This window comes from Propithecus coquereli, unplaced genomic scaffold (assembly GCF_000956105.1).
Source record: "Propithecus coquereli isolate 6110/MARCELLA unplaced genomic scaffold, Pcoq_1.0 Scaffold243, whole genome shotgun sequence".
Taxonomy (NCBI): domain Eukaryota; kingdom Metazoa; phylum Chordata; class Mammalia; order Primates; family Indriidae; genus Propithecus; species Propithecus coquereli.
The window spans coordinates 4,285,393-4,304,509 of NW_012147986.1; the positions used below are offsets into that span (position 1 = coordinate 4,285,393).

The window sequence follows — 19,117 nt, forward strand, 5'->3', positions numbered from 1 at the left end:
TTTAGCTTTGTCCTGAAAGACCAAAGGCCAAGAAAGGATGAGAAACCAGGAGGGGCCTGCACAGCTGCTGGGGGCAAGGTGGGGACTCACACAAGCAGGAGGCAGGATCCAGTTCCGGGAGCCAAGAGGAGACTGGAAGGACCAAAGTGGATATTTGGCTCCCCGTTTGTCTTGCCTTTGTAGGTGTGTGTCCCAGCTCTCAGCGCCCACCCCGCCAAGTCTCCAGGGAGGAAAACTTTATTGGTAAGAAGGTCCCAGAGCTTGGACTTACGGGGGGGGGCAAGGGCAACATACGTAACCTAAACATCTGTACCCCCATAATATGCTGAAATAAAAAAAAAAAAGAAGGTCCCAGAGACAAGGAATCCATGGTGTCTCCTGGCTCTCACCCTCTGATTAGAGCACCAAGTATTGCTAAATCTCAGCAGGTGCTCAATAACTAACACTGAATTTTTACTACAGTTCTACCCATTTGAGGCAAGCCACTCTCAGATTCATTGAAAACAACAACAATAACAACAAAAAATTGGAATTTGTAGGGAATTTCTAAATACTCTCTCTAAAAACCATTTTTAAATGAATAGATTGAAGCAACATAAAATTCCAAATACTGGGAAATTATCAAATGGTGATGTGTCCAAATGATGAAACATTATGAAATATTATGGAGCCATTTATAATCCTATTTTATAACACAGGGAAATGCTCACAATATAACATCAAACCAAAACAGGCAGGATACGACCCTTTATATACAGTATAATTTCATTTTGGTATTAAAAAAAATTGTTCTCTTATATTTATGCTGATGAATGAAAAGCTCTATCACAGAGAGAAAACATCCAGAAGGGAAATGCCTGAGTGTTGATAGCGATTATTGCTGGATGAGGGAATTGTAGGGGTTGTAGGTAATTTTTATTTTTTATTTACAGTTTGCTGTATCTTTCTGGTTTCCAAATCAAGTATCACCTTTATAATCTGGAAACTAGGACAAATTATTTTTTAAAAATAAAAGACAAAATTCAGGTTTGTCTGGAATGAAGATCCGGATTCCCTGCCCAGCCAGACTGGGGTCCACCCACATCCAGATGTTGCCATGGGGAAGGTCAGAGCAGGGCCTCGGAAAGGGCTGAAGGAAGATGAACAGGGTGGCCCAGAAGGAATATCTCCCAGGCACTAAATTGCGGTCTAGAGTCAGGAAGATGGGCGATGAGTCTAGAAACATTATGAGGATTCTAGGTTCTCCTGCACGTCCCAGGCCTCTGGGCGTCGCGGGGGCAGGGCTGAAGGGGGAGCATGTTCGTTCTGTGTGCAAACCAGGTTTTCAGGGATCCTTGAAATGCTCTTGTGGAAACAGGCAACTACCTCAGTGCTACGTGAATAGAGTTGATCTTCCAAAGTGCTGGACCAGAATCTCTGAGTTCACAGAGATGGTCCCTCCTCTTCTAACCAGGGGCTTTTTCTGAGGCAGCTGAAAGCTGTAGCATTGATGCCAGGGGACTCACCTGCAGATGTAGCTCAGAAGACTATAGTTGTCACGAGGAAGGATGGAGAGCTGCTTCATCAACTCCTGCTGAGCCTGGGAAGAGATTTTTAACGCCAGTGAATGAGCCTGCCCACTTGCCAGCTATGAGACCCTGCAACAGAATTGGTGTATCTGTGCAGCAGTCACTCCTGACCCTGTAGTTTTGTGGGTTTAAAAACAAAATTTATCTGGAAATAACTATAAATTCTCAGAAAGTTGTAAAAAATAGCACAGAGAGGGTTATAGTTTTTGGTAAAGTATTTTTTATTTGTCTTTAATTATGCCACCCCACCCCACTTCTGACCCCACGCTACTCCAAGGCAAGGACTATTTGACAACTCATACACTAATTGTTTGCTTAATGAATGCTTGAGATGTAGCAGTCCAATAAAGAATTGGACCATAATCAAATATCTCAGAATCACTTTAATACTAGCAATGAAAGGAGGATACTTGTTTATTTATTTATTTATTTATTTTTTGAGACAGGGCCTTGCTCTGTTGCATGGGCTAGAATGCAGTGATGTCATCATAGCTTACAGCAACCACAAACTCCTGGGCTCAAGTGATCCTCCTGTCTCAGCCTCCTGGGTAGCTGGGATTACTGGTGCGCACCATCACGCCTGGCTAATTTTTCTATTTTTAGTAGAGATAGGGTCTCGCTCTTGCTGGTTTCAAACTTCTGGCCTCAAGCAATCCTTCCGCCTAGGCCTCCCAACTGCTAAGATTACAAGCATGAGCCCCAGGGGGTCTGGCCCAAAGAAGTGGGGAAGTTCAGAGGCGGAGTCTTACGGTCAGAACAGCATCTAGGTTCCACTACCTCCTTTACTTTCCCTAGAGCTGAGGGGTGACCTGCTATAATATCTGAAACATTCGTCTTTTTAGCTGATTTTAAAAATTTCTTCCATAAATTTTTATTACGTTCACAAAAGTGAGCTGATATACTTTGTGTAAATTGACTTTTTATATCCCCTTCTCCCTTCCCAACAAATTAATAAATCATGTACAAAATAGCCTACATCAGATCATGCAATTGAATTTTTGTTTGGAAAACAGCTACAATAGCTGTAGCATAGCTGCATTGTCATTGTTCTCTTTCTTTCTTACTTTTGGACAAAATTTCTTCATTCATTTTTAAAATGAATATTCTGGGGAGCAGAACATAAAAAAATTCTGAAGTATAGAAGAGAATAAACTTCCCCTTATACCAACATTTTTAAAAAGTCACTCACCTGTGTCATACTCCTTGGTCTTCAAAACAATCCTGGGCATAGCTGATATTATTAAGAAAATTGTCTAAGTTTGTGCTGTCCAATACAGCAGCTACTTGCCCCATATGGTTATTTAAATTTAAATAAATTTAAATAAAATTAAGAATTCAGCTCCTCAGGTGCACTAGCTACATTTCCAGTGCCAAATAGCCATCTGTGGCTGGTGGTTACCACATTGGACAGTGCAGATATATGTAAGTTCCATGACTATAGAAAGTTCTATTGGTCTAAGTAAATAAATGGAATTTCGTAGAAGATGAATACTTTGCCTAATGGCAAAATCCAAGTTAAATCTAGGTCTTCTTTATAGGTTTTTTCTTTGTACCACTTTGCCAGAAAGAGCTTTTAATATAGTTGTGATAAAAACCAACCTATTTAAAGGGGTTAGACTCCCCATCTTAGCAGTGTAACACAAATGTATTTGTGGGTAATTTAATTTTGAAAATCTTAGTTAAAGACTACGAAGGTTTTATTGTTGTTAGTTGGTTTTTATCAATTTCTTTTTTTGCTAGTTGGTTTATTATCATGACTCGAGTGTGGTGATTGTTGACCATAAGGCTCTCTAGAAACAATTTATACATGATCAAAAACCCTGCTGGTGAACTTGTTTACTCTCATAAGCATGACATTGCGGAGGGTGATACAGACACCACAGACTGAAAAGAACAAAGAAAATCTCCCCGTCCTTCCTTTTCCCAGCACATGCATTCCTTGAACCATGCCTGACACTCATGCCCACTGCAGAGCTTGAACAATTTGCCCTTGCACCTGCCCTCCAGTTTGGTCAGCCTGTCTTTGCATCCTGGTAGGTCAAGCAAGGCCATAGTGCTTGAAACCCTTCTCAGAAATATCCTTATTTTCTTACTATGTTTAATGTGACTCAGGGGTATTTGATTATGGTCCAGATTTTTACTGGATTATTAAATTCTATGAAGGCTATGGTTTGCCAGTCACCACGACTGGCTTTATTTGCCTTGTATTGCTGAGGAAGGAAGTCTCAGTTTGACAAAGTATCTCACCAAAAGGTATGGGGCACCTTGACCTCCTGTTGCCTACCAGGATAGTGTTCAGAAAACCAATCACTTTCTGCTGCGGCAGGACAACTAACGCTGGTGAGATACCTACCTTTGCCTCGTCTGCATTCGTGAGCTGCCCGCAGAGCAGGAACCCTTCATACTGGCTCCAGGGAACCACTGGCTCCGGGAGGTCTCGGAGGTAGAGCTTCAACAGGGAGGCCACGGTGTGCACATCTGTGTCTCTGGAAGAAAATAAGCCACGCTCTTTGAAAGGGAGACTCTGAAACTTTCCTCACTTCCACTCGAGTGATGCACTGAGCAGAACCATAAGTTACACTGGGGAGTTTTACAGAGGAGTTGAGTCCGTAAAGAAGAATCAGATCAAAACATTCTTGTTAATTCCCACTTCTGGAATAACAACCCTGAACGCTTTTTCCTCTATCTCTTGCACCCAGCTACCTCAAAGGTAAGTTCAAGGTCCACTGTTTAATTAAATCTTCTTTAATTCTTTTAGTCTTTATTGCTTTCTTCTTTCTTCAGCTCACTTAGTGTCTCACAATTAGCACTGCCTAATTAGTCCCTGATTTTGCATGTGTTAACTCCTTTATGTTCTTGGTCCATTGATCTCTTTAGTCTCCCAGTGTTTAAAATAGATCTGGGATTCTTTCATATATTTGCTCAGTAATTCATTCAGTTAGTAACCATTGAGAGAGCCTACTAGGTGCAAGATACTCTGCCAAGCACTGGGACTTCAGTAGCCAACCCGAGGGACACACAGGACTCCTGGCCTCACTGAGCCACAAAGCTGTGAGGATTCAAGTGCTACCAGGTCTAGACAATCTGGGAATCTGGGTTTTAGCAAGGAAGAACGCAGAGTCGGCTGGGCAAATATGCCTCCTGGGAGGGAAGGGAGGGGTGGATTTGAACTGGAGGAGAAGAGAGGCTCTTAAGGCAATGGAAACAAGAGCACCAGGCCTGGATTGAAAGCTCTGCCTTAGCACTTTGTGTACATTTTTGTTTTGTTTGCGCTTTTGACAGCCAGCTGTTGGAGATGTCATCTGAAAAGTCTCCCCCTCTGCAGCCCGGGAACTCTCTACCTCAAAAAGAGAAACGTCTGGCACAGAGCCCTGTCTGTGCTCCACGGCTGCCCTCAGGAAATCTAGGGTGGGGGCCATTCACAACGTGGGGATTCTAGAAAATCCTTCCCTGCTGAGTCACTATCTAAAAATACCCCCGGGGCAAAGCCAGGCTGGGAAAAGTACTCGTGTCAAAATACAATGAGAAGTTCCCAAGGAAGTGGCAGAAAAACAATCAGCTTGACAGTTTGCAGGAGGGGCGTTTTCCTGAAGTCCCCGCGTCGCAGTCCATCCGGTTGTCTCTATCAGAATCCTGGGGCTCCTGTTTGATCAGGGCCTCTCCTCCACCCTGCACCCAATTCCAAATTCCCTCAATTCTATCATCTCAAAGTCGGGCGGAGCCTTTAAGCCTCTCCCTCCTGTCACTGCCCTATCTCAGGAGGTCATTGTCCTCGGCCAGGACTCCGCCCAGCCTGCACCGCCGCCTGTCCAGTCTATTCACCAATGCACTGCCCAGGGCAGGCCCCTGCACTCAGAACACACCCAGAGAAGGAATCCAGAAAATGAATTTGAAATGAGAAAAACAGAATAAATGGTAAGTCAAGAAACGGAATCTTTTAAAGAGAAACAGCAACAATATAAAAAGACAACTAGACTGTGTAATCAGGATAAATTAAAAGAGCAAAAATGTCTAACATTAGAAAGAGGCAGGATTACAATCACAGATATAGTATGGATACTTCAAAGCCATAAGCAAAGAACACAATTAGCTCTATAAATCATCTTAGAACGCTGAAACCTACAGAAAGCTTCCCGATTCATTTTACCAAAGATAATACTGATCAACTGTGTCCATGAGGCCTGGCTAACTCCTCATTCTTGTTTATTGGGTCTCTGCTGAAATGTCATTTTCTTGGGGACATCTCTAAATTCACCAGACCATGTCAAAAGCCCCCTGTTCTAAGTTGTCATAGTGCTATATTTCATTTTTAGCACTTAAAAAAATGGAACTTATACAATTATTTCTGTAAAGTTTTGTTTTAATGTTGGTGCCTCTGTATTAGAGCTGACTCAGATGCCAATTTTATGGTCTAAGTTTCCAGCATTTTTATTTCTGAGTTTGCTGTTCCTCCAACCCAATGGAACATCCTTAAATGATTTTTTTTTTTTTTTAATCAAGGGCTAAGAGCAAGTCATGGGCCAGGTGGCTTCTGAGCTTCACAGCTGATGCACCAGAGATTACCCAGAGCCCCTCAGATGGCTCTGCCAGCCCTTCCCTGGGGCACTGATGCTTGCAATGTAGCACATCTGTGAGTCCATTTCTCACAGAAATATAGGTATGGGAAGTATGTCGGCTTTGTGGCCAGGCAGTATCCATCCTAGTAGAAACTTGACAGGAGATTTTAAAATTCATATTTATATATTTAATATGATATTTATATTTATGTAATTTAATGTAAATTATATTTACATAATTTAACACAATTTTATATTTAATGATACCAGATACACCTGCACTAAAATCTCATCAAACAAGAGCTCCTTTGTTTTCCTTCATTCTACGAAGGCAATGAGGGGATCTTGGGGTGGAACCGTGCAGGTGACCAGCATAGAAGGTCGAGGGAAGTGCCCACAGGTGTGATGTCAGGGCACCAGGAAGGGGCTCCTTGTTTTCCCAAACCCCCCTTCTTCCACTCACTGACTCCTAGAATTTCTTTTACAGGGGGCAAAAAATCTGCAATCACAGTAAAGATTTATGAAGCCAAAACCCAAGTGAGGTCAACATAACTGGCAAATTAACTCTGAAGTGAAAGCGACCAGTGTTAGATGATTTCCTGAGAGTGAGTCTAGCTTTGGGGTGGGAGGGGAAGAGATCTGCCTTGAGACTGCATCACCCGAACTGTGTGTGGGGAGGTGAGAGGTGGGGGAGAGTAGAAGGGGGAGGGCAAGGGCAGAAGAAGGGGAAGGGGAGGGTTTTTGGAGTCGTCAGTGGCCCAGGGTGAGAAGACAACTGGCCTACTGTTCAGGGCCCGGGAACAGGCTGCCTGACCCTAGGTGAGTTGCTTAATCTTTCCAGGCCTGCTTTGTCACCTGTAGAATGGCAATAACCCTGTTCTCCAGGTTTGTCTTGAGGGTCAAATCAGAAATGTGTATGAAAGTCATTTCAAAATTCTGTAGTTCAATGCGATATTAGGCATTCATATCCCAGCACAGAAGACAAAGAAATGGAAAGTTGGGCATTGGGACAGGCTCTGCTGACTCTACTGCTACGCCCGGGAAAAGGCCCGTGGGATGCTTTGTCCTGATAATCTACAGGTGGAAAAGAAGTTCCTCTTAAATCTGAGACATGCTCTTAGAGGAGGCCTTGGCTCCTAAATATGTTCAAATGCAACTAAATAATGAGAATCAGATAAGAACCAGTCACACCTCCCAAGTCACACTTGTTCTCTCAAGAGTCATGTGAACCCGAGAGTCAGCCCTGGGAGGACCCTGAAGAGCCCCAGGTGACCCTTCCTCTTTCTGTGTAAACTCTACCCCTCAGTTCCAGGGGTGAAGATGTCATGACAAGGTGTGGTAACTCTCCTCTTTCCAGCCCCCAATTCATAGGAATCAAAGACTCCCACCACCACCCCTGCTGACTTTACAGGTGTGGAAGCGAAGGCCTAAGGCACTTGTTTGGAAAATCCCAGCAATCACCACTGCTCCTTTTGGCACACTGTTTGCATTGCTTTGGCAACAACCCATCTGTATCTTTTGATCAAGTCGAAGCTAATTAAAAATGTAAGAAGAAAACTGAATATAAAGGTGGTGAGTGTAATGGAACAGGTGTCTGATAATAAAATGCAATTTATGGTGCTGCTGAAAAGTCCCTAAATTTGTTGCCCATAATCTGGTATAGTTCCCATAACAACTCCATACCCCTTGCTTTCCTAGGAGACCCTAGGATGCTAAAACATATCACCCTTGGTAAATTAACTCACTACATGACAAGGGCAGGAAAAACACACATGTGGTGGCCAGCACTAAGACTGGCTGTGAGCACGGAGAGAAACAGATGGATCTCAGAGGCGCTTCAGGGGAAGAATGGGCAGCGTTGGTGACTACAGCGGGGGGTGAGGGAGAGACCACACAAGCATGATGCTTAGGTCTTCACGATTTTCCCAGAATCAGCCCCCTTTGGCCCAGCTAAGCTCTGGAGAATTTCATCTTTTGGAAACTGGACAGAGTTCAGGCCCAGCTTACTAAATCTGGGTAATTTGGAAAGAACGGTCTGTCTTACGCCAGCAGGACAAGCACACACAGGCAACCTGGGTGAATATTGCACAACAGGCAGGGGGTGCACATTGGGGATGGTACCAGCAGAGCACGGCAGGGAAGGCAGCCTCAGCTGAGTGGCTGGAGGAGGTCTGGGGGAAGGGATGGTGGGAAGAAATGTCACTACACCTCATATGCCCCAGATAGGGCTGGGCAACCTTCACAGAGGAGACTTGGGGACACTAGGCTGCCAAGATATCAGTATGTGCGCCCTCCAAAAGGGCTCAGAACTGAGTCAGAATCACACAGTACTGTGGTCTCGGAGACTAAATGAGAAGTTCTGGTTCTGGCCATTTCTGGAACCCCAAGGAAGAACACTGGTGCCCCTGGATTAGATCTGGTGCATTCTCCACCACACCGAGTGTTCGTACAGCCAGCTCGGCACTTCCATGTTCCTCATCTGCCCTGAAGGGTGGGCCTTAGGCTGGGCCCCATCTTCTGTACATCCCCTTCCCCAGTATCCTAAACCTCACCCGAATCTCCCCAGCAAGGCTCTAGTTCTGGTTCACACCATCTCTCTCCTAACTGTGCTCCGGGCTCCCAGATTCGGAAGTATGAGCAAAACAAAAGCTCTTTCTGTTGCAAGTCAGGGCTCTCCGAAGTGTCTGTGTGAGTCCCGTAGCTCAACTGCAATGGAGAGGTCCTGTCACCCAAGCCAGGCAGAGGGGAAGGCACAGGCAGGACCCTGCGGGCGAGGACAGCATACCTGTCGAAGGAGGGCCGCTCCCCGGCATCAAAAGCATCTCTCAGCTGCTTCACCAGGTTGTCCTGCCCAGGCAGTCGGAATATGCCCTCTTCATTCAGGCCGTGCTCAAGGATGAACTCTGCACACTTCTCCACCAGGATGGGCACCAGATGAGGGCCAAATTTCTGCTCATAGGCCACAGTCTCATCCAAGCGCTGGCCAAACACCGCTGGGAAGAGGAGACACAGGACCCACCCATCATTCTCACCTTCCTTGGATGAACTGATGGGTCAAAGGGTTTGCCTATTTCTGGGTTTTCTGTGTCACCTGTAACTTCAAAGGTTTTAGTGCAATGCTATGAAACAAAACATGGGAGACAAGTGACTCATAATATTTCCTGGGGCTATAAATTTGGGGCAGTCTCTGTCAGTTTTTTTCTATTGACCCACTGTTTTTACATATTTAAAATAACGGTTGGCTTTTACTGAGTACTTTTGTGCTAGGAATTGTGCCAAGAACTTTGCACACTTTTTCTCATTTAATCTTGACGGTAACCCCACGAGGCCGCAGTAACGTTATACCCACCTTACTGTTAAAGACACTGAGCCTCAGAAACGCTGGGGAACTTGCCAAGGTCAGGCAGCTTAGGGCCTGGCATAGTCGGAATCCAAGCCCAGCACTAAGCAAACTCCTGAGAATGTGCATTTAACCACAGCAGCAAGCAGGCTGCTTTGAATTCTGCTTGTGCTCAGGAGCATTAAGGCATAATACAGTACACAGTTCCCCCTTATCCGAGGGTTTGTTATACATGGTTTCAGTTACCCACGGTCAACCATGGTGTGAAAACATTAAATGGAAAATTCCAGAGATAAACAATTAATAAGTTTTAAATTACAAGCCATTCTGAATAGCATGATGAAATCTCGCACCGTCCCACTCTGGCCTACCTGGGACGTGAATCATCCCTTTGTCTAGTGTATCCATGCTGTATACACTGCCTGCCTGGTAGTCACTTAGTAGCAGTCTTAGTTACAAGAGCGAACAAACAGTATACACAGGGTTCAATACTACATACAATTTCAGGCATCCACTGGGGTCTTGGAACATAACTGCACCCCCATAAGGGGAACTGCTGTAGTCTATCCCATGGATGTCTCATACTGTATTGAACCATTGTGGCATTTTAAATAATTTAGGTTGCTTACTGTGTTCTAATTATAAACATTACCACAGCAAACATGCCCATTAGTCTAGCAGGGTTCCTGGAATGTATATAGTACAATACATAATTTCTAATTAATTGCTTAATTAATTAATGAACATTTGGATGGATGAACATAGACATTTCATTCTTTTGCACTATTTCCTTAGGACAAAATTCCACATGTAGGATTGCTGGGTCAAGTCGTTTGAACAATTTTGTTACTCAATGGTATGCAAACTGCTTTCCAAAAATATTTTCCCAAATTACGCCGCCTCCAGCAAAGCAAGTGTGGACCAGCTCCACCCCAGCCCCGTCAGCATTGGCTCTATAGTTCCCCACCCCGGCAGAGTAACAGGACTAATTTATAGATCAGGACAATCATTGCCTATCCATTCTCCCACCCAGCCCTTGGTGTCCTGGAGGTTCGAAGACAGGCCGTGGCTTCAGTCCTGTCCTGCCTGACTTTCCCCTGTCACAATCAGGGCCCTGTTGCATCCTGCACTTCAATTCCAAGGACACCAGTCTGCAAAATCCCTTTCTCCCCATCATTCCCTCTGTCTCTTAACTGGATTACTTCCAGTCTCTTGACTTGGATTCCTTCTGTAAAGAGCCATGACAGGCTCTAGAATCCTCTGCATCTTCTCTGCTTCCACTCACTGCCCAGGCCCAGGGTGGCCTCCTCTCTTACCTGTAACTGCTGAAGTCTCTTCTCTCAACCTGTTCAAACCCTCTCTGTGACTCACCTTTCTAAACCACTGCTCTCCCTGAGCACCTTTTCCCTGGTTTTCAATAGTCATCCACTTCTTCCCCAATTGCCACTGTGATGTTTTTCAAATTGCCCCTCAAAGCCCTGGGAGTTCCTCAGAGCCCCCTCCCACATCACATCTGGTGCTAGGAGGTGACAGTATCGGATCTAGCAGGAGCTGGGTAGGTGGGCCTCCATACTCCCTAACCAGACTTGCTGGGCTCTTGTCTGTTTCACTTGTTGCATTGCAATGAGACTGTTGTATTAAATATTTCTGTGGCTAAAGTTTGAGAACCAGGGCTGGCATTCCCCAGGTTGGCAGTGGGCCCGGCACTCACCTGCCTTTCTGGCCTGACATCCTGCCATGGCCCCAAAGGCACCTCACCCTCATGTTTCTAAAACACAGTGCTCTGTGCCCTCCGACAGTCTGTCCAGTCTGTTCTCTCCCTCCCCATTGGCTGGAATTCTCTGTGTCCTCCTTGGCCCTCTCAAATATCATCACCTTGACATACCTCCCCTGACCCCCAGATGGACAGACTACATGTCTGTGCACTCACATTCCTTCCTGAATATTCCAATCCCTTGCCACACCGTGCCGTAACGATTTGTATCCACCTGTGTCCCTGCATGATACTGGGAACAGGAGGAGAAGCTCTTTTCATCCCTGTTGTTTAGCATAATACCTGGCACATGGTAGTCAATTAATGAATTTGTCTTTAAGCAAGTATTTTCCATGACTGCTGGTTATTTTGGCATTTCTTTAGTTTAAACGCTAATAGGGGTCTCCTTAGTAAATGAATTCAGCTTCACGATAACATTTACCCAGTGCCCTGCCATGTGCCAGCGGCAGGCCTGTGGAACGGGCTAGAGAGACAAGGGACATGGAAGACACGGTCCTTGCTCTCAATGAGCTCGCCATCAAGTTAGGAATATAAAAGGACCACACACAAAAAATGGCAAGAAGCAACTAAAAAATGTCAATAACCATATAGAACCAGGTTTCTATTTGTCTGTAAAAGGAGCTGGATAGATATTTTCACCAAACTGGTACGACACGATTGAAGTGAACTGACTTAAAACTTAGACAACATGGCACTTGGAAAACCCCCTTTGCAGGTCCAGGGAGAGGCCCCTCAAACAGAAAGGCAGACGAAACTTGGGCTCCAGGGGCCTGCTTGATCCCGATGGGGAAAGGTAGCCCAGACACATTGTGAGGATGTGCACAGAGAAGTCGGAGCTTTCAAATGTGAGCTCCATGTCTGAAGGTCTGAGGCTGATGTTCCACCTTGCAGGTGACTTGGAACCAAGTTCCTTCTTACACCGCTCTGTGTGGCTAGTCTTCTTCTCATCAAGGTTATCGACCTTGTCCCGCGTTCATCCTTTTCCTCCCATGTGCCACACGCCGCCCTTTCCATGTCAATCTCACCAGGGCACTCATTTCCCTGCACTCTTTCCCTCCACATTCCCCACCCTGCCAGTTCCCACGACCCTCTCCATGCCTTCATCACGCCTCCGAGAGCTGTGAGGGAACATGCACAACCACATTGTGGAAATGCATCATTCCAGTCTTCGCAAGAGCTTGGCTCCAAATCTTCACCACCCCCCTGAACCCCACCATGCCCTCTCTTCCTGTCTCAGTGAGTGACCTGGGCTCCTCTTTCTCCTATGGCCCCAAATGGAGGGAGATGCATAACCCCCCCACTGCCAGCCCTGCCCATCCCATCCCTCCTCCTCTGCCTGTTGCCTGTCCTATCTCAGAGGAAGAAGGGGGCCCTGGCTTTCCTCTAGGATGATGTCTTCCTGAGCTGGGGGTTCCATCCCTGCCACCTCTCCCAGGATTTACTCTTTCTCTTTGTTTCTTAAATTTTTCTCTTTCAACTGAAAGATCCCATGTAAATCTACGTCTTTGCCAATTTACGGAAGAATAATCTCCCACCTCAGCTCTCATTCAAACGACCAATAATTTGACTTTTTTCTCTTCACCGGTGTACTCTAGAAAAATGTGCCTACTCTGAGAGAGTCGTCCGCCCTCAGAGCCCCCACTTGCTCATTTTTCACTCGCTTTCCAGCCTCTCAACCCCCGTGATCTGGTTTCATTAGCCTGCACCTCTCCGCTGAATCTGCCCACGAAGGTTTCTGGTGCTCTCCTAATGCTCATTCCACACCCTGCTTACTGGTCTTTTCTGAAGGCTCTGATGGTGCTGCTTCTCCTTCCTCCTCAAGACTTTCTCCCTGCGTGGATACAAACCCATCTATTCTCATTCTATCCCATCTCCCTGACGATACCTTTCAGTCTCCTTCACTGTACTCCGTCCCCCACCTGCTCATTGCCTGGGACTCCAACCCAGACTTCTTTTCTTCTACCCTAGCCATTCTCCTTGGGAATGTTCATATGATTTCACACATTTGGATATCACCTGAAACTGATAACTCATTAATCTGCATATAAGGTCAAGATCTCTCTCCCCTCTCCTCCATTCTAGTCCTATAAATTCAACATCTAATGGCAATTCTCCCAGTATCTTCTCTAATTTCACTCTAACCCCACCCCTAAATCAGTGCTCCTTCCTCACAAGCGATAGCATTCGTCAATCAGTCAAGCACCAGTTGCTCTCCTAGGCACTGAGAATACAAAGCCATTAACACAAGGTACCTGCACACAACCAAGCCAATTAGCAAAATTGTGAACATGAGAATTATCTGCAACACCTTCTCTCCCTCCGAATGGATTGGGACATTCTAAACATGCTTTACACCAGCTCTCAATCCTCACCTCTGCTGCCTATGCTACTGTCATGGCTTCTTTTGCAACTCTGTTTCTTGCAAATTCCTTTCACCAGAATTCACAAAATCATTCAGAAAATGTAGACTGAGCATCTGCTGTGGGCCAGGCTCTTTGGTAGCTGGAGAGTATGATGGAAAGAATGAAAAATGGTCTTCCCTCTTAAAAACTCTCAAGCTAATGCCCTTCCTCTTACTTCCCACCTGGAAACCCAGTCTTTCTGAGTTCAGATGTCTTCTCAGAGGGAATTGGTCACTGTCGTCTCTGTGCCCATAGAGGTCCCTGCGCACACCTCTATTTTACCACTTTTCATGTAACTTTATGATGATTTATTGAAACATCCCTCTTTTCCACTGGCCTGTGGACTCCTCAAAGGCAGACAGCCTGTCTGGCTCACCATCTATTTTCATCTCCTGGCACAGAGCCTGCCACATGATGGACCGGCCGTCACAGAGCTGCCACTACCTGCTGTCTTCCAGTCCTCCCCTCCTCTGCCCCTCCTCTCTGCTCAGCACTTCTCCAGACCTGCTCTTGTCAAGGAGATCACTGGCCTTTACATTTTAAAATCTCAGTCGTCATCTTAGCTGCTCTACCAGCAGTATGCGACACAGAGAACCCCCCTCTTTTCTGAGACACTTGCTCACATGGCTTTTGACCCACCATTCTCTCGGTTCTCCATTTATCTCATTAGCTGCTTCTACTTAGCCTCTGTGGTTCTTCCTCTTCTTACTATGCTCAAAATTTTGGGGGGTTCCAGGGCCTCCCTTCTTCATCCACACATACTTTTTCATAATCTCATGGACTTAAATATCACCCACATGATGAAGACTCTGAACTTTACATCTCCAGCCTAATCATCAGTCACAGCTGTCCCCTCCAACAAGAGCTAACCACTGCATGCTCTGGAGACATTAGGACTGACAGTGTCCCTTCTTACATGAGAGAAAAAGCATCCTTGTTTTCATTAGCATGTCTAGGTCAGGTTTTTTTGCTCTTCATCTCAGATCACATATGAGGAGTCCAAAATATCCCTGTAAGTCCAAAGACCTGATCCTGAGTTCTACTGATCTCTGATCTCTGAGTCCTTATTGCCACCCCTTCAATTCTGGAGGGACATGACAAAGGCTAGATGTGGGGAAAGAGATGAACAGAGAAATCCCAGGGGAACTAGGGATGGGGGCCAGTGAAGGAAGAAGACTGGGGTTGGAGCTATTCGAAGAACATTCTCCATCCGAATGACAACGGCCAAACCCAGGCTCCCCTTCTGTGCTGTGCCCTCCTAGATTGCACCTGCTCCTTCAGGGAACTGGGGCTCCATGGCTCTTTCTACTCTGTGGCAGGATAGGGTCTAATCAACTCCATTGCCTGGAACTCATCACACCTTGGGCCAGTCACCATTAAAGCATTTCCATCTTAATAGGTCTAAATTTTAATTAATTATAATTATTATAATATAATTTAATTTAATTATAATATATAATATAATTATAACTATTAACCAATTTAATTAATGAAGTTAATTTTATGCTCAGAACTGACTTAGATGCTTTCACATGTGCTATCTTGTTTAGTCCTCATGAGAACCCAACAAAGTAAATACTGTTGTTCCACTTTACAGGTGAGAAAATTGAGACTATAACTGGGAATTTGTCCAAAGTCACATTTATCCCATGATTCTATATTCAGTGCTCTAATTTCTTTTATTTAAAGTCAATGAAATAAAATTTCAGATAGCATCAAGTCTCAAGGTGAGGGACTAAGGGCTGGGGGCTGTTGGTGCTTCTTACACAGTCCTTGCATGCCAGCCCTTGCCAGCCCCACGCCCCCCTCCTACCACATCCACCTGTTCTTCTCCAGCCCCCAGACCTAATGCTTTGGACACAAGCCCCACACTAAGCAACCACAGAAGACCTCATTCCCAGACTGGGTAACTTCCTGGCTCTGCTCACCAACCGTCTTGCACCCTTCGTCCCACAAGTCCCCTCCCTCAATTGGCTAGAAAACCCCAGGACACTGGACTGGTTTGGGGAAGTGAAAATGGAAGGCTCAGCTGTCACCTCCTTCCCTTTCTTGCTCCTCCTTCGTCATTACTCAAACACTCCAGGGATCAGAACAAGAGCCCCTCCCCACCCCACCTCCAGCCCAGCCCAGGTGCTCAGAAGAGCACCCCTCCACCAGCCCAGCACTGGGACCTGCCTCCCAGGGGCTCTGTTCCAGAAGTGCCCCCATCCCTGACAGGAGAGGGAAGAGCAGCTGGGAAAAGTGTCTTTTAGTAGAAGAATTGAAAAAATAAGGAAGAAATACCTTTCTTTTGGAGCTTGGGGGTTTTCCTCCTGAAATCCCAGCAGAGGAGCAGTGCCAGGGCAGGAAAGCCGCAGCCCAGCTCCCACCGCGGCATCCTGGGGAGATGAGGCATGGCGGGGCGAGGACGCACCGCCTCCCGAGAGCCCGTCTCAGACTTTCCCTCCTCCCCAGGCCTCTTCTCTCGCTTCCAGATCAGCACATGCTTGTAAATACCGCTCAGGTTCTGACTCCAGAACGGAAACCATGGGATCTGTCGGCACCTGCCCTGGCCCTCCCAGGCCTCCTTCCCATGCCACGTCCCCTCCCCACTCACCTTTACACACACAGCTCCTGGCTTTTAAAGACTGAACATAAAGCTGTCAGGGCTGGCAATAAAAATAAGTGCCTCCTCTTACTTAGCAGCTAATTGTCAACTGCCATTCAGAGGAAAGATACCTTGGAGGTGGGTTAAGAAAAAAAAAATCCCACACGCCAGCCCTTACCAGCACTGCTCCATATATCAAAGTGTCTGGCAGGAACACAGAATTTCACTTAGTGTTTATGAAGTCAGCCCACCCTTCCTTGGAAATGCTTTCAGAGCTGCACGTGGTTCAGCTGGGGCCTTTAGAGATAATGATCTTGGAGGTGGGTTGTGGGGTAGACTGAGATGATTTCTCCCTCCCGTTGAGAGGATTTAGCAAACAGCACAGTGACTCTACCAGAAGGACCCAGGAGAAGTGAAATGAACTCTTAGCATGACAAGGGGACAAGCAAGACCAGGGTTGTCAGGAAGGGCCCCGGGGCAGTCTCATGCTGCCAACATAGCGTTGGGCTCTCCATTCACTCAGAGGCAGGAATTGCAGACTCATCTTTGATGCCACACTCTCTCTCCATGTTGAATTTACTCCCACATCCTGGCGATGTTACCTTCAAAACCTTGTGCAAAGCTGTTTACTTCTCTCCATCTCCACTGCCAGTACTTTATCCAACCCACCATCCCTCCTCTGTTGCCTGGGTGACAGCTTGAGTTCCATGTCTGGTCTCCTGCCTTCACTTGGATCTGCTACCTCCAGCCCAATCCATTCTCCACACAGCAACTAGAATGATCTTCCAAATATAATATGATATTATCACCTTTCTTGAAACCCTCAAATGGCTGCCTATTGGTGTTAGAATGAAGACCAATATCCTCAACAAAGCTACATCTACTGTTGCCACCTTCTCCTTGCTCCGGAGTCTATTGTTCTTTCTGCGACAGGACCTTTGCACAAGCTGTTCCCTCTAACTGAGACACCATTCCTCTTCCCCTTTCTCTGTCTAGTTAGCTTCTGTCAACCCTTCAGAGTTAGGCTTAATTATCACTAATTCAGGGAAGCCTTCCTTGACCTTGACAAAGACATTTTTTTTCCACATGGCATGTGTCTTTCCTTCATGGCTCCTTTCAAAATTGTAGTTTTATGTTTTTCCTTGGTATTTTTGTTTAATTTCTGTGTCTTCTACTAGCCTGTGAGTTCCTTGAGAGAAGGGACTTTGTCTTTTCTTTTCTCTCTCTCTCTCTCTCTCTCTCTCTCTTTCACTCTCATTGTTGCACCCCCAGTGCCAGCATTGGGTTTGGCACATGGCGTATATTCAAGAAATAGTTGTTGAGTACATGAATAAGTATCTGTCTGGTGTCAGGAACTGTGGGAAGGGGAGATGAGGGAATTAGTGGAAATAAGTAAAAATCATCCCTCTGAATGTCCCATTTAGCTAGTGAGAAACAACCAGAACACATGGAATAACAATGGATCAAAGACACAACACACCCCACCTGGCTAAACTCTGCTGTGGGTTATAAAATCATGCTCTGAAGGATGTGGAGGACTTAAAAGAATGAGAGGAAGGAAAGGAACCCAAGGTGTAGAACAATTTGATATTTACATACTATGTGCCTTCTGTTGGCAAACACACAAAGATGCTTAAAACATAGCACCTGCCCCAGGGCCTTACAACTGGGTTGGGCAGAGCAGAACTACGCACAATTTAATGCACTCTTACGTGCCCAGCAGGGGCCTGAGCGAAACCTCAGCTGGCTAGCCTCAGGAGGGAGAGGGACAAAGCAAGCCTGGACTGAACGACAATTTGTGACTTGGATTGCCTGCCTCCTAGGGATGGGACAGAGACCAGGTTTCAATGTGGGAACCCAGAGAAAGCCTGGCTCTCTTACTAAAAAGAGGGAGTGGTTTAGAGAAAAGGGGCAGGAGTCAGTCTGGGAAGGAGTTGTTAGAAGTTGAGATGGGATTGTCTCTGTTCTCTTTCTTAAATCAGGAAAACATGGACTTGCATCCAGAACGTCTGGGGAAGCGAGTTGGTTTAACCTTTCCAGACAAGCCCTTAAGATAGAGTTTTGAAAAATTAGCCTGCTAAGAAGAAAAAGGCTATAATGCTGATGTGCTGCTCTCCAAGGTGAGAGGAACATTCAGAGCCAGCTATGGGCAGGAGGAGCCCGGAGGAGGCAGTCGCGAGTGCCATGGAGACTATGTGGGGCCATTTCTCCAGTAGGTGGGAGGGAGGGGCCAAAAAGGGGACTGGGAGCAGGAAAAGGTGTTAGCTCCACAGAGCTGTCACCAGAGAGCTTTCCAACATTTAAAGTTGAGATTCGTTACCTAGGGTGTACAGATGGGCTACAGGTCTGAAAACACCCTGCTGTTGAAAGAAAAATTGTTTATTTCTAGATATCTTTCTGGGGAGAGTTTCCATAGCTTTTTTCAGATTCTCTAAGGGGTCTTTGAACCATAAAGAGCTTCACCAAAGCTCACCATTGACATGCTTTGAGGGACATAATTCTAGAGAGAACAATCCATTTATTGAATCATTTCTCAGATAAGCTGATCATCATTTAAGGAAGAGGAGAACCTAGGAAGGGAGAACATAGTATGGGACCATGCTATGGGGAAGGAGGTCATTCCTTCATCCATTCATTCAATAAGTATGTACTGAGCACTCTTTAGATCCTGGAATATGGTACGACCAAAACAGAGGAAAATAATTTCTGATTTCTGCCATGTATAATGAAACTTTCATTCTAGGGAGGGGATATTAACTATGAACAAAACAAATGAGTAAAATGTTGAGCATATTTGAAGGAAGCACATGCTAAAGAGAAAAATGAAGCAGCACAGATGGACGGGAAGGGTTTGGCTGGGGTAAGTAAGGGTTTAAGTTCAACAGAATGA

At 45.7% G+C, this 19,117-nt stretch overlaps 1 protein-coding gene across 1 annotated transcript in view; it reads right to left on the bottom strand.

The window, feature by feature from the left end:
* ARHGAP25 (Rho GTPase activating protein 25) overlaps positions 1–19,117 on the bottom strand; it is an 81,531-nt gene that overhangs the window by 7,599 nt on the left and 54,815 nt on the right. Inside the window, exons 5-7 of the mRNA XM_012646510.1 lie at positions 8,910–9,117; positions 3,922–4,054; positions 1,506–1,579 (exon numbers count right to left, since the gene is read on the bottom strand). Of these exons, the coding sequence (XP_012501964.1) occupies positions 1,506–1,579; positions 3,922–4,054; positions 8,910–9,117 (415 nt within the window). The remainder of the gene's footprint in view (positions 1–1,505; positions 1,580–3,921; positions 4,055–8,909; positions 9,118–19,117) is intronic.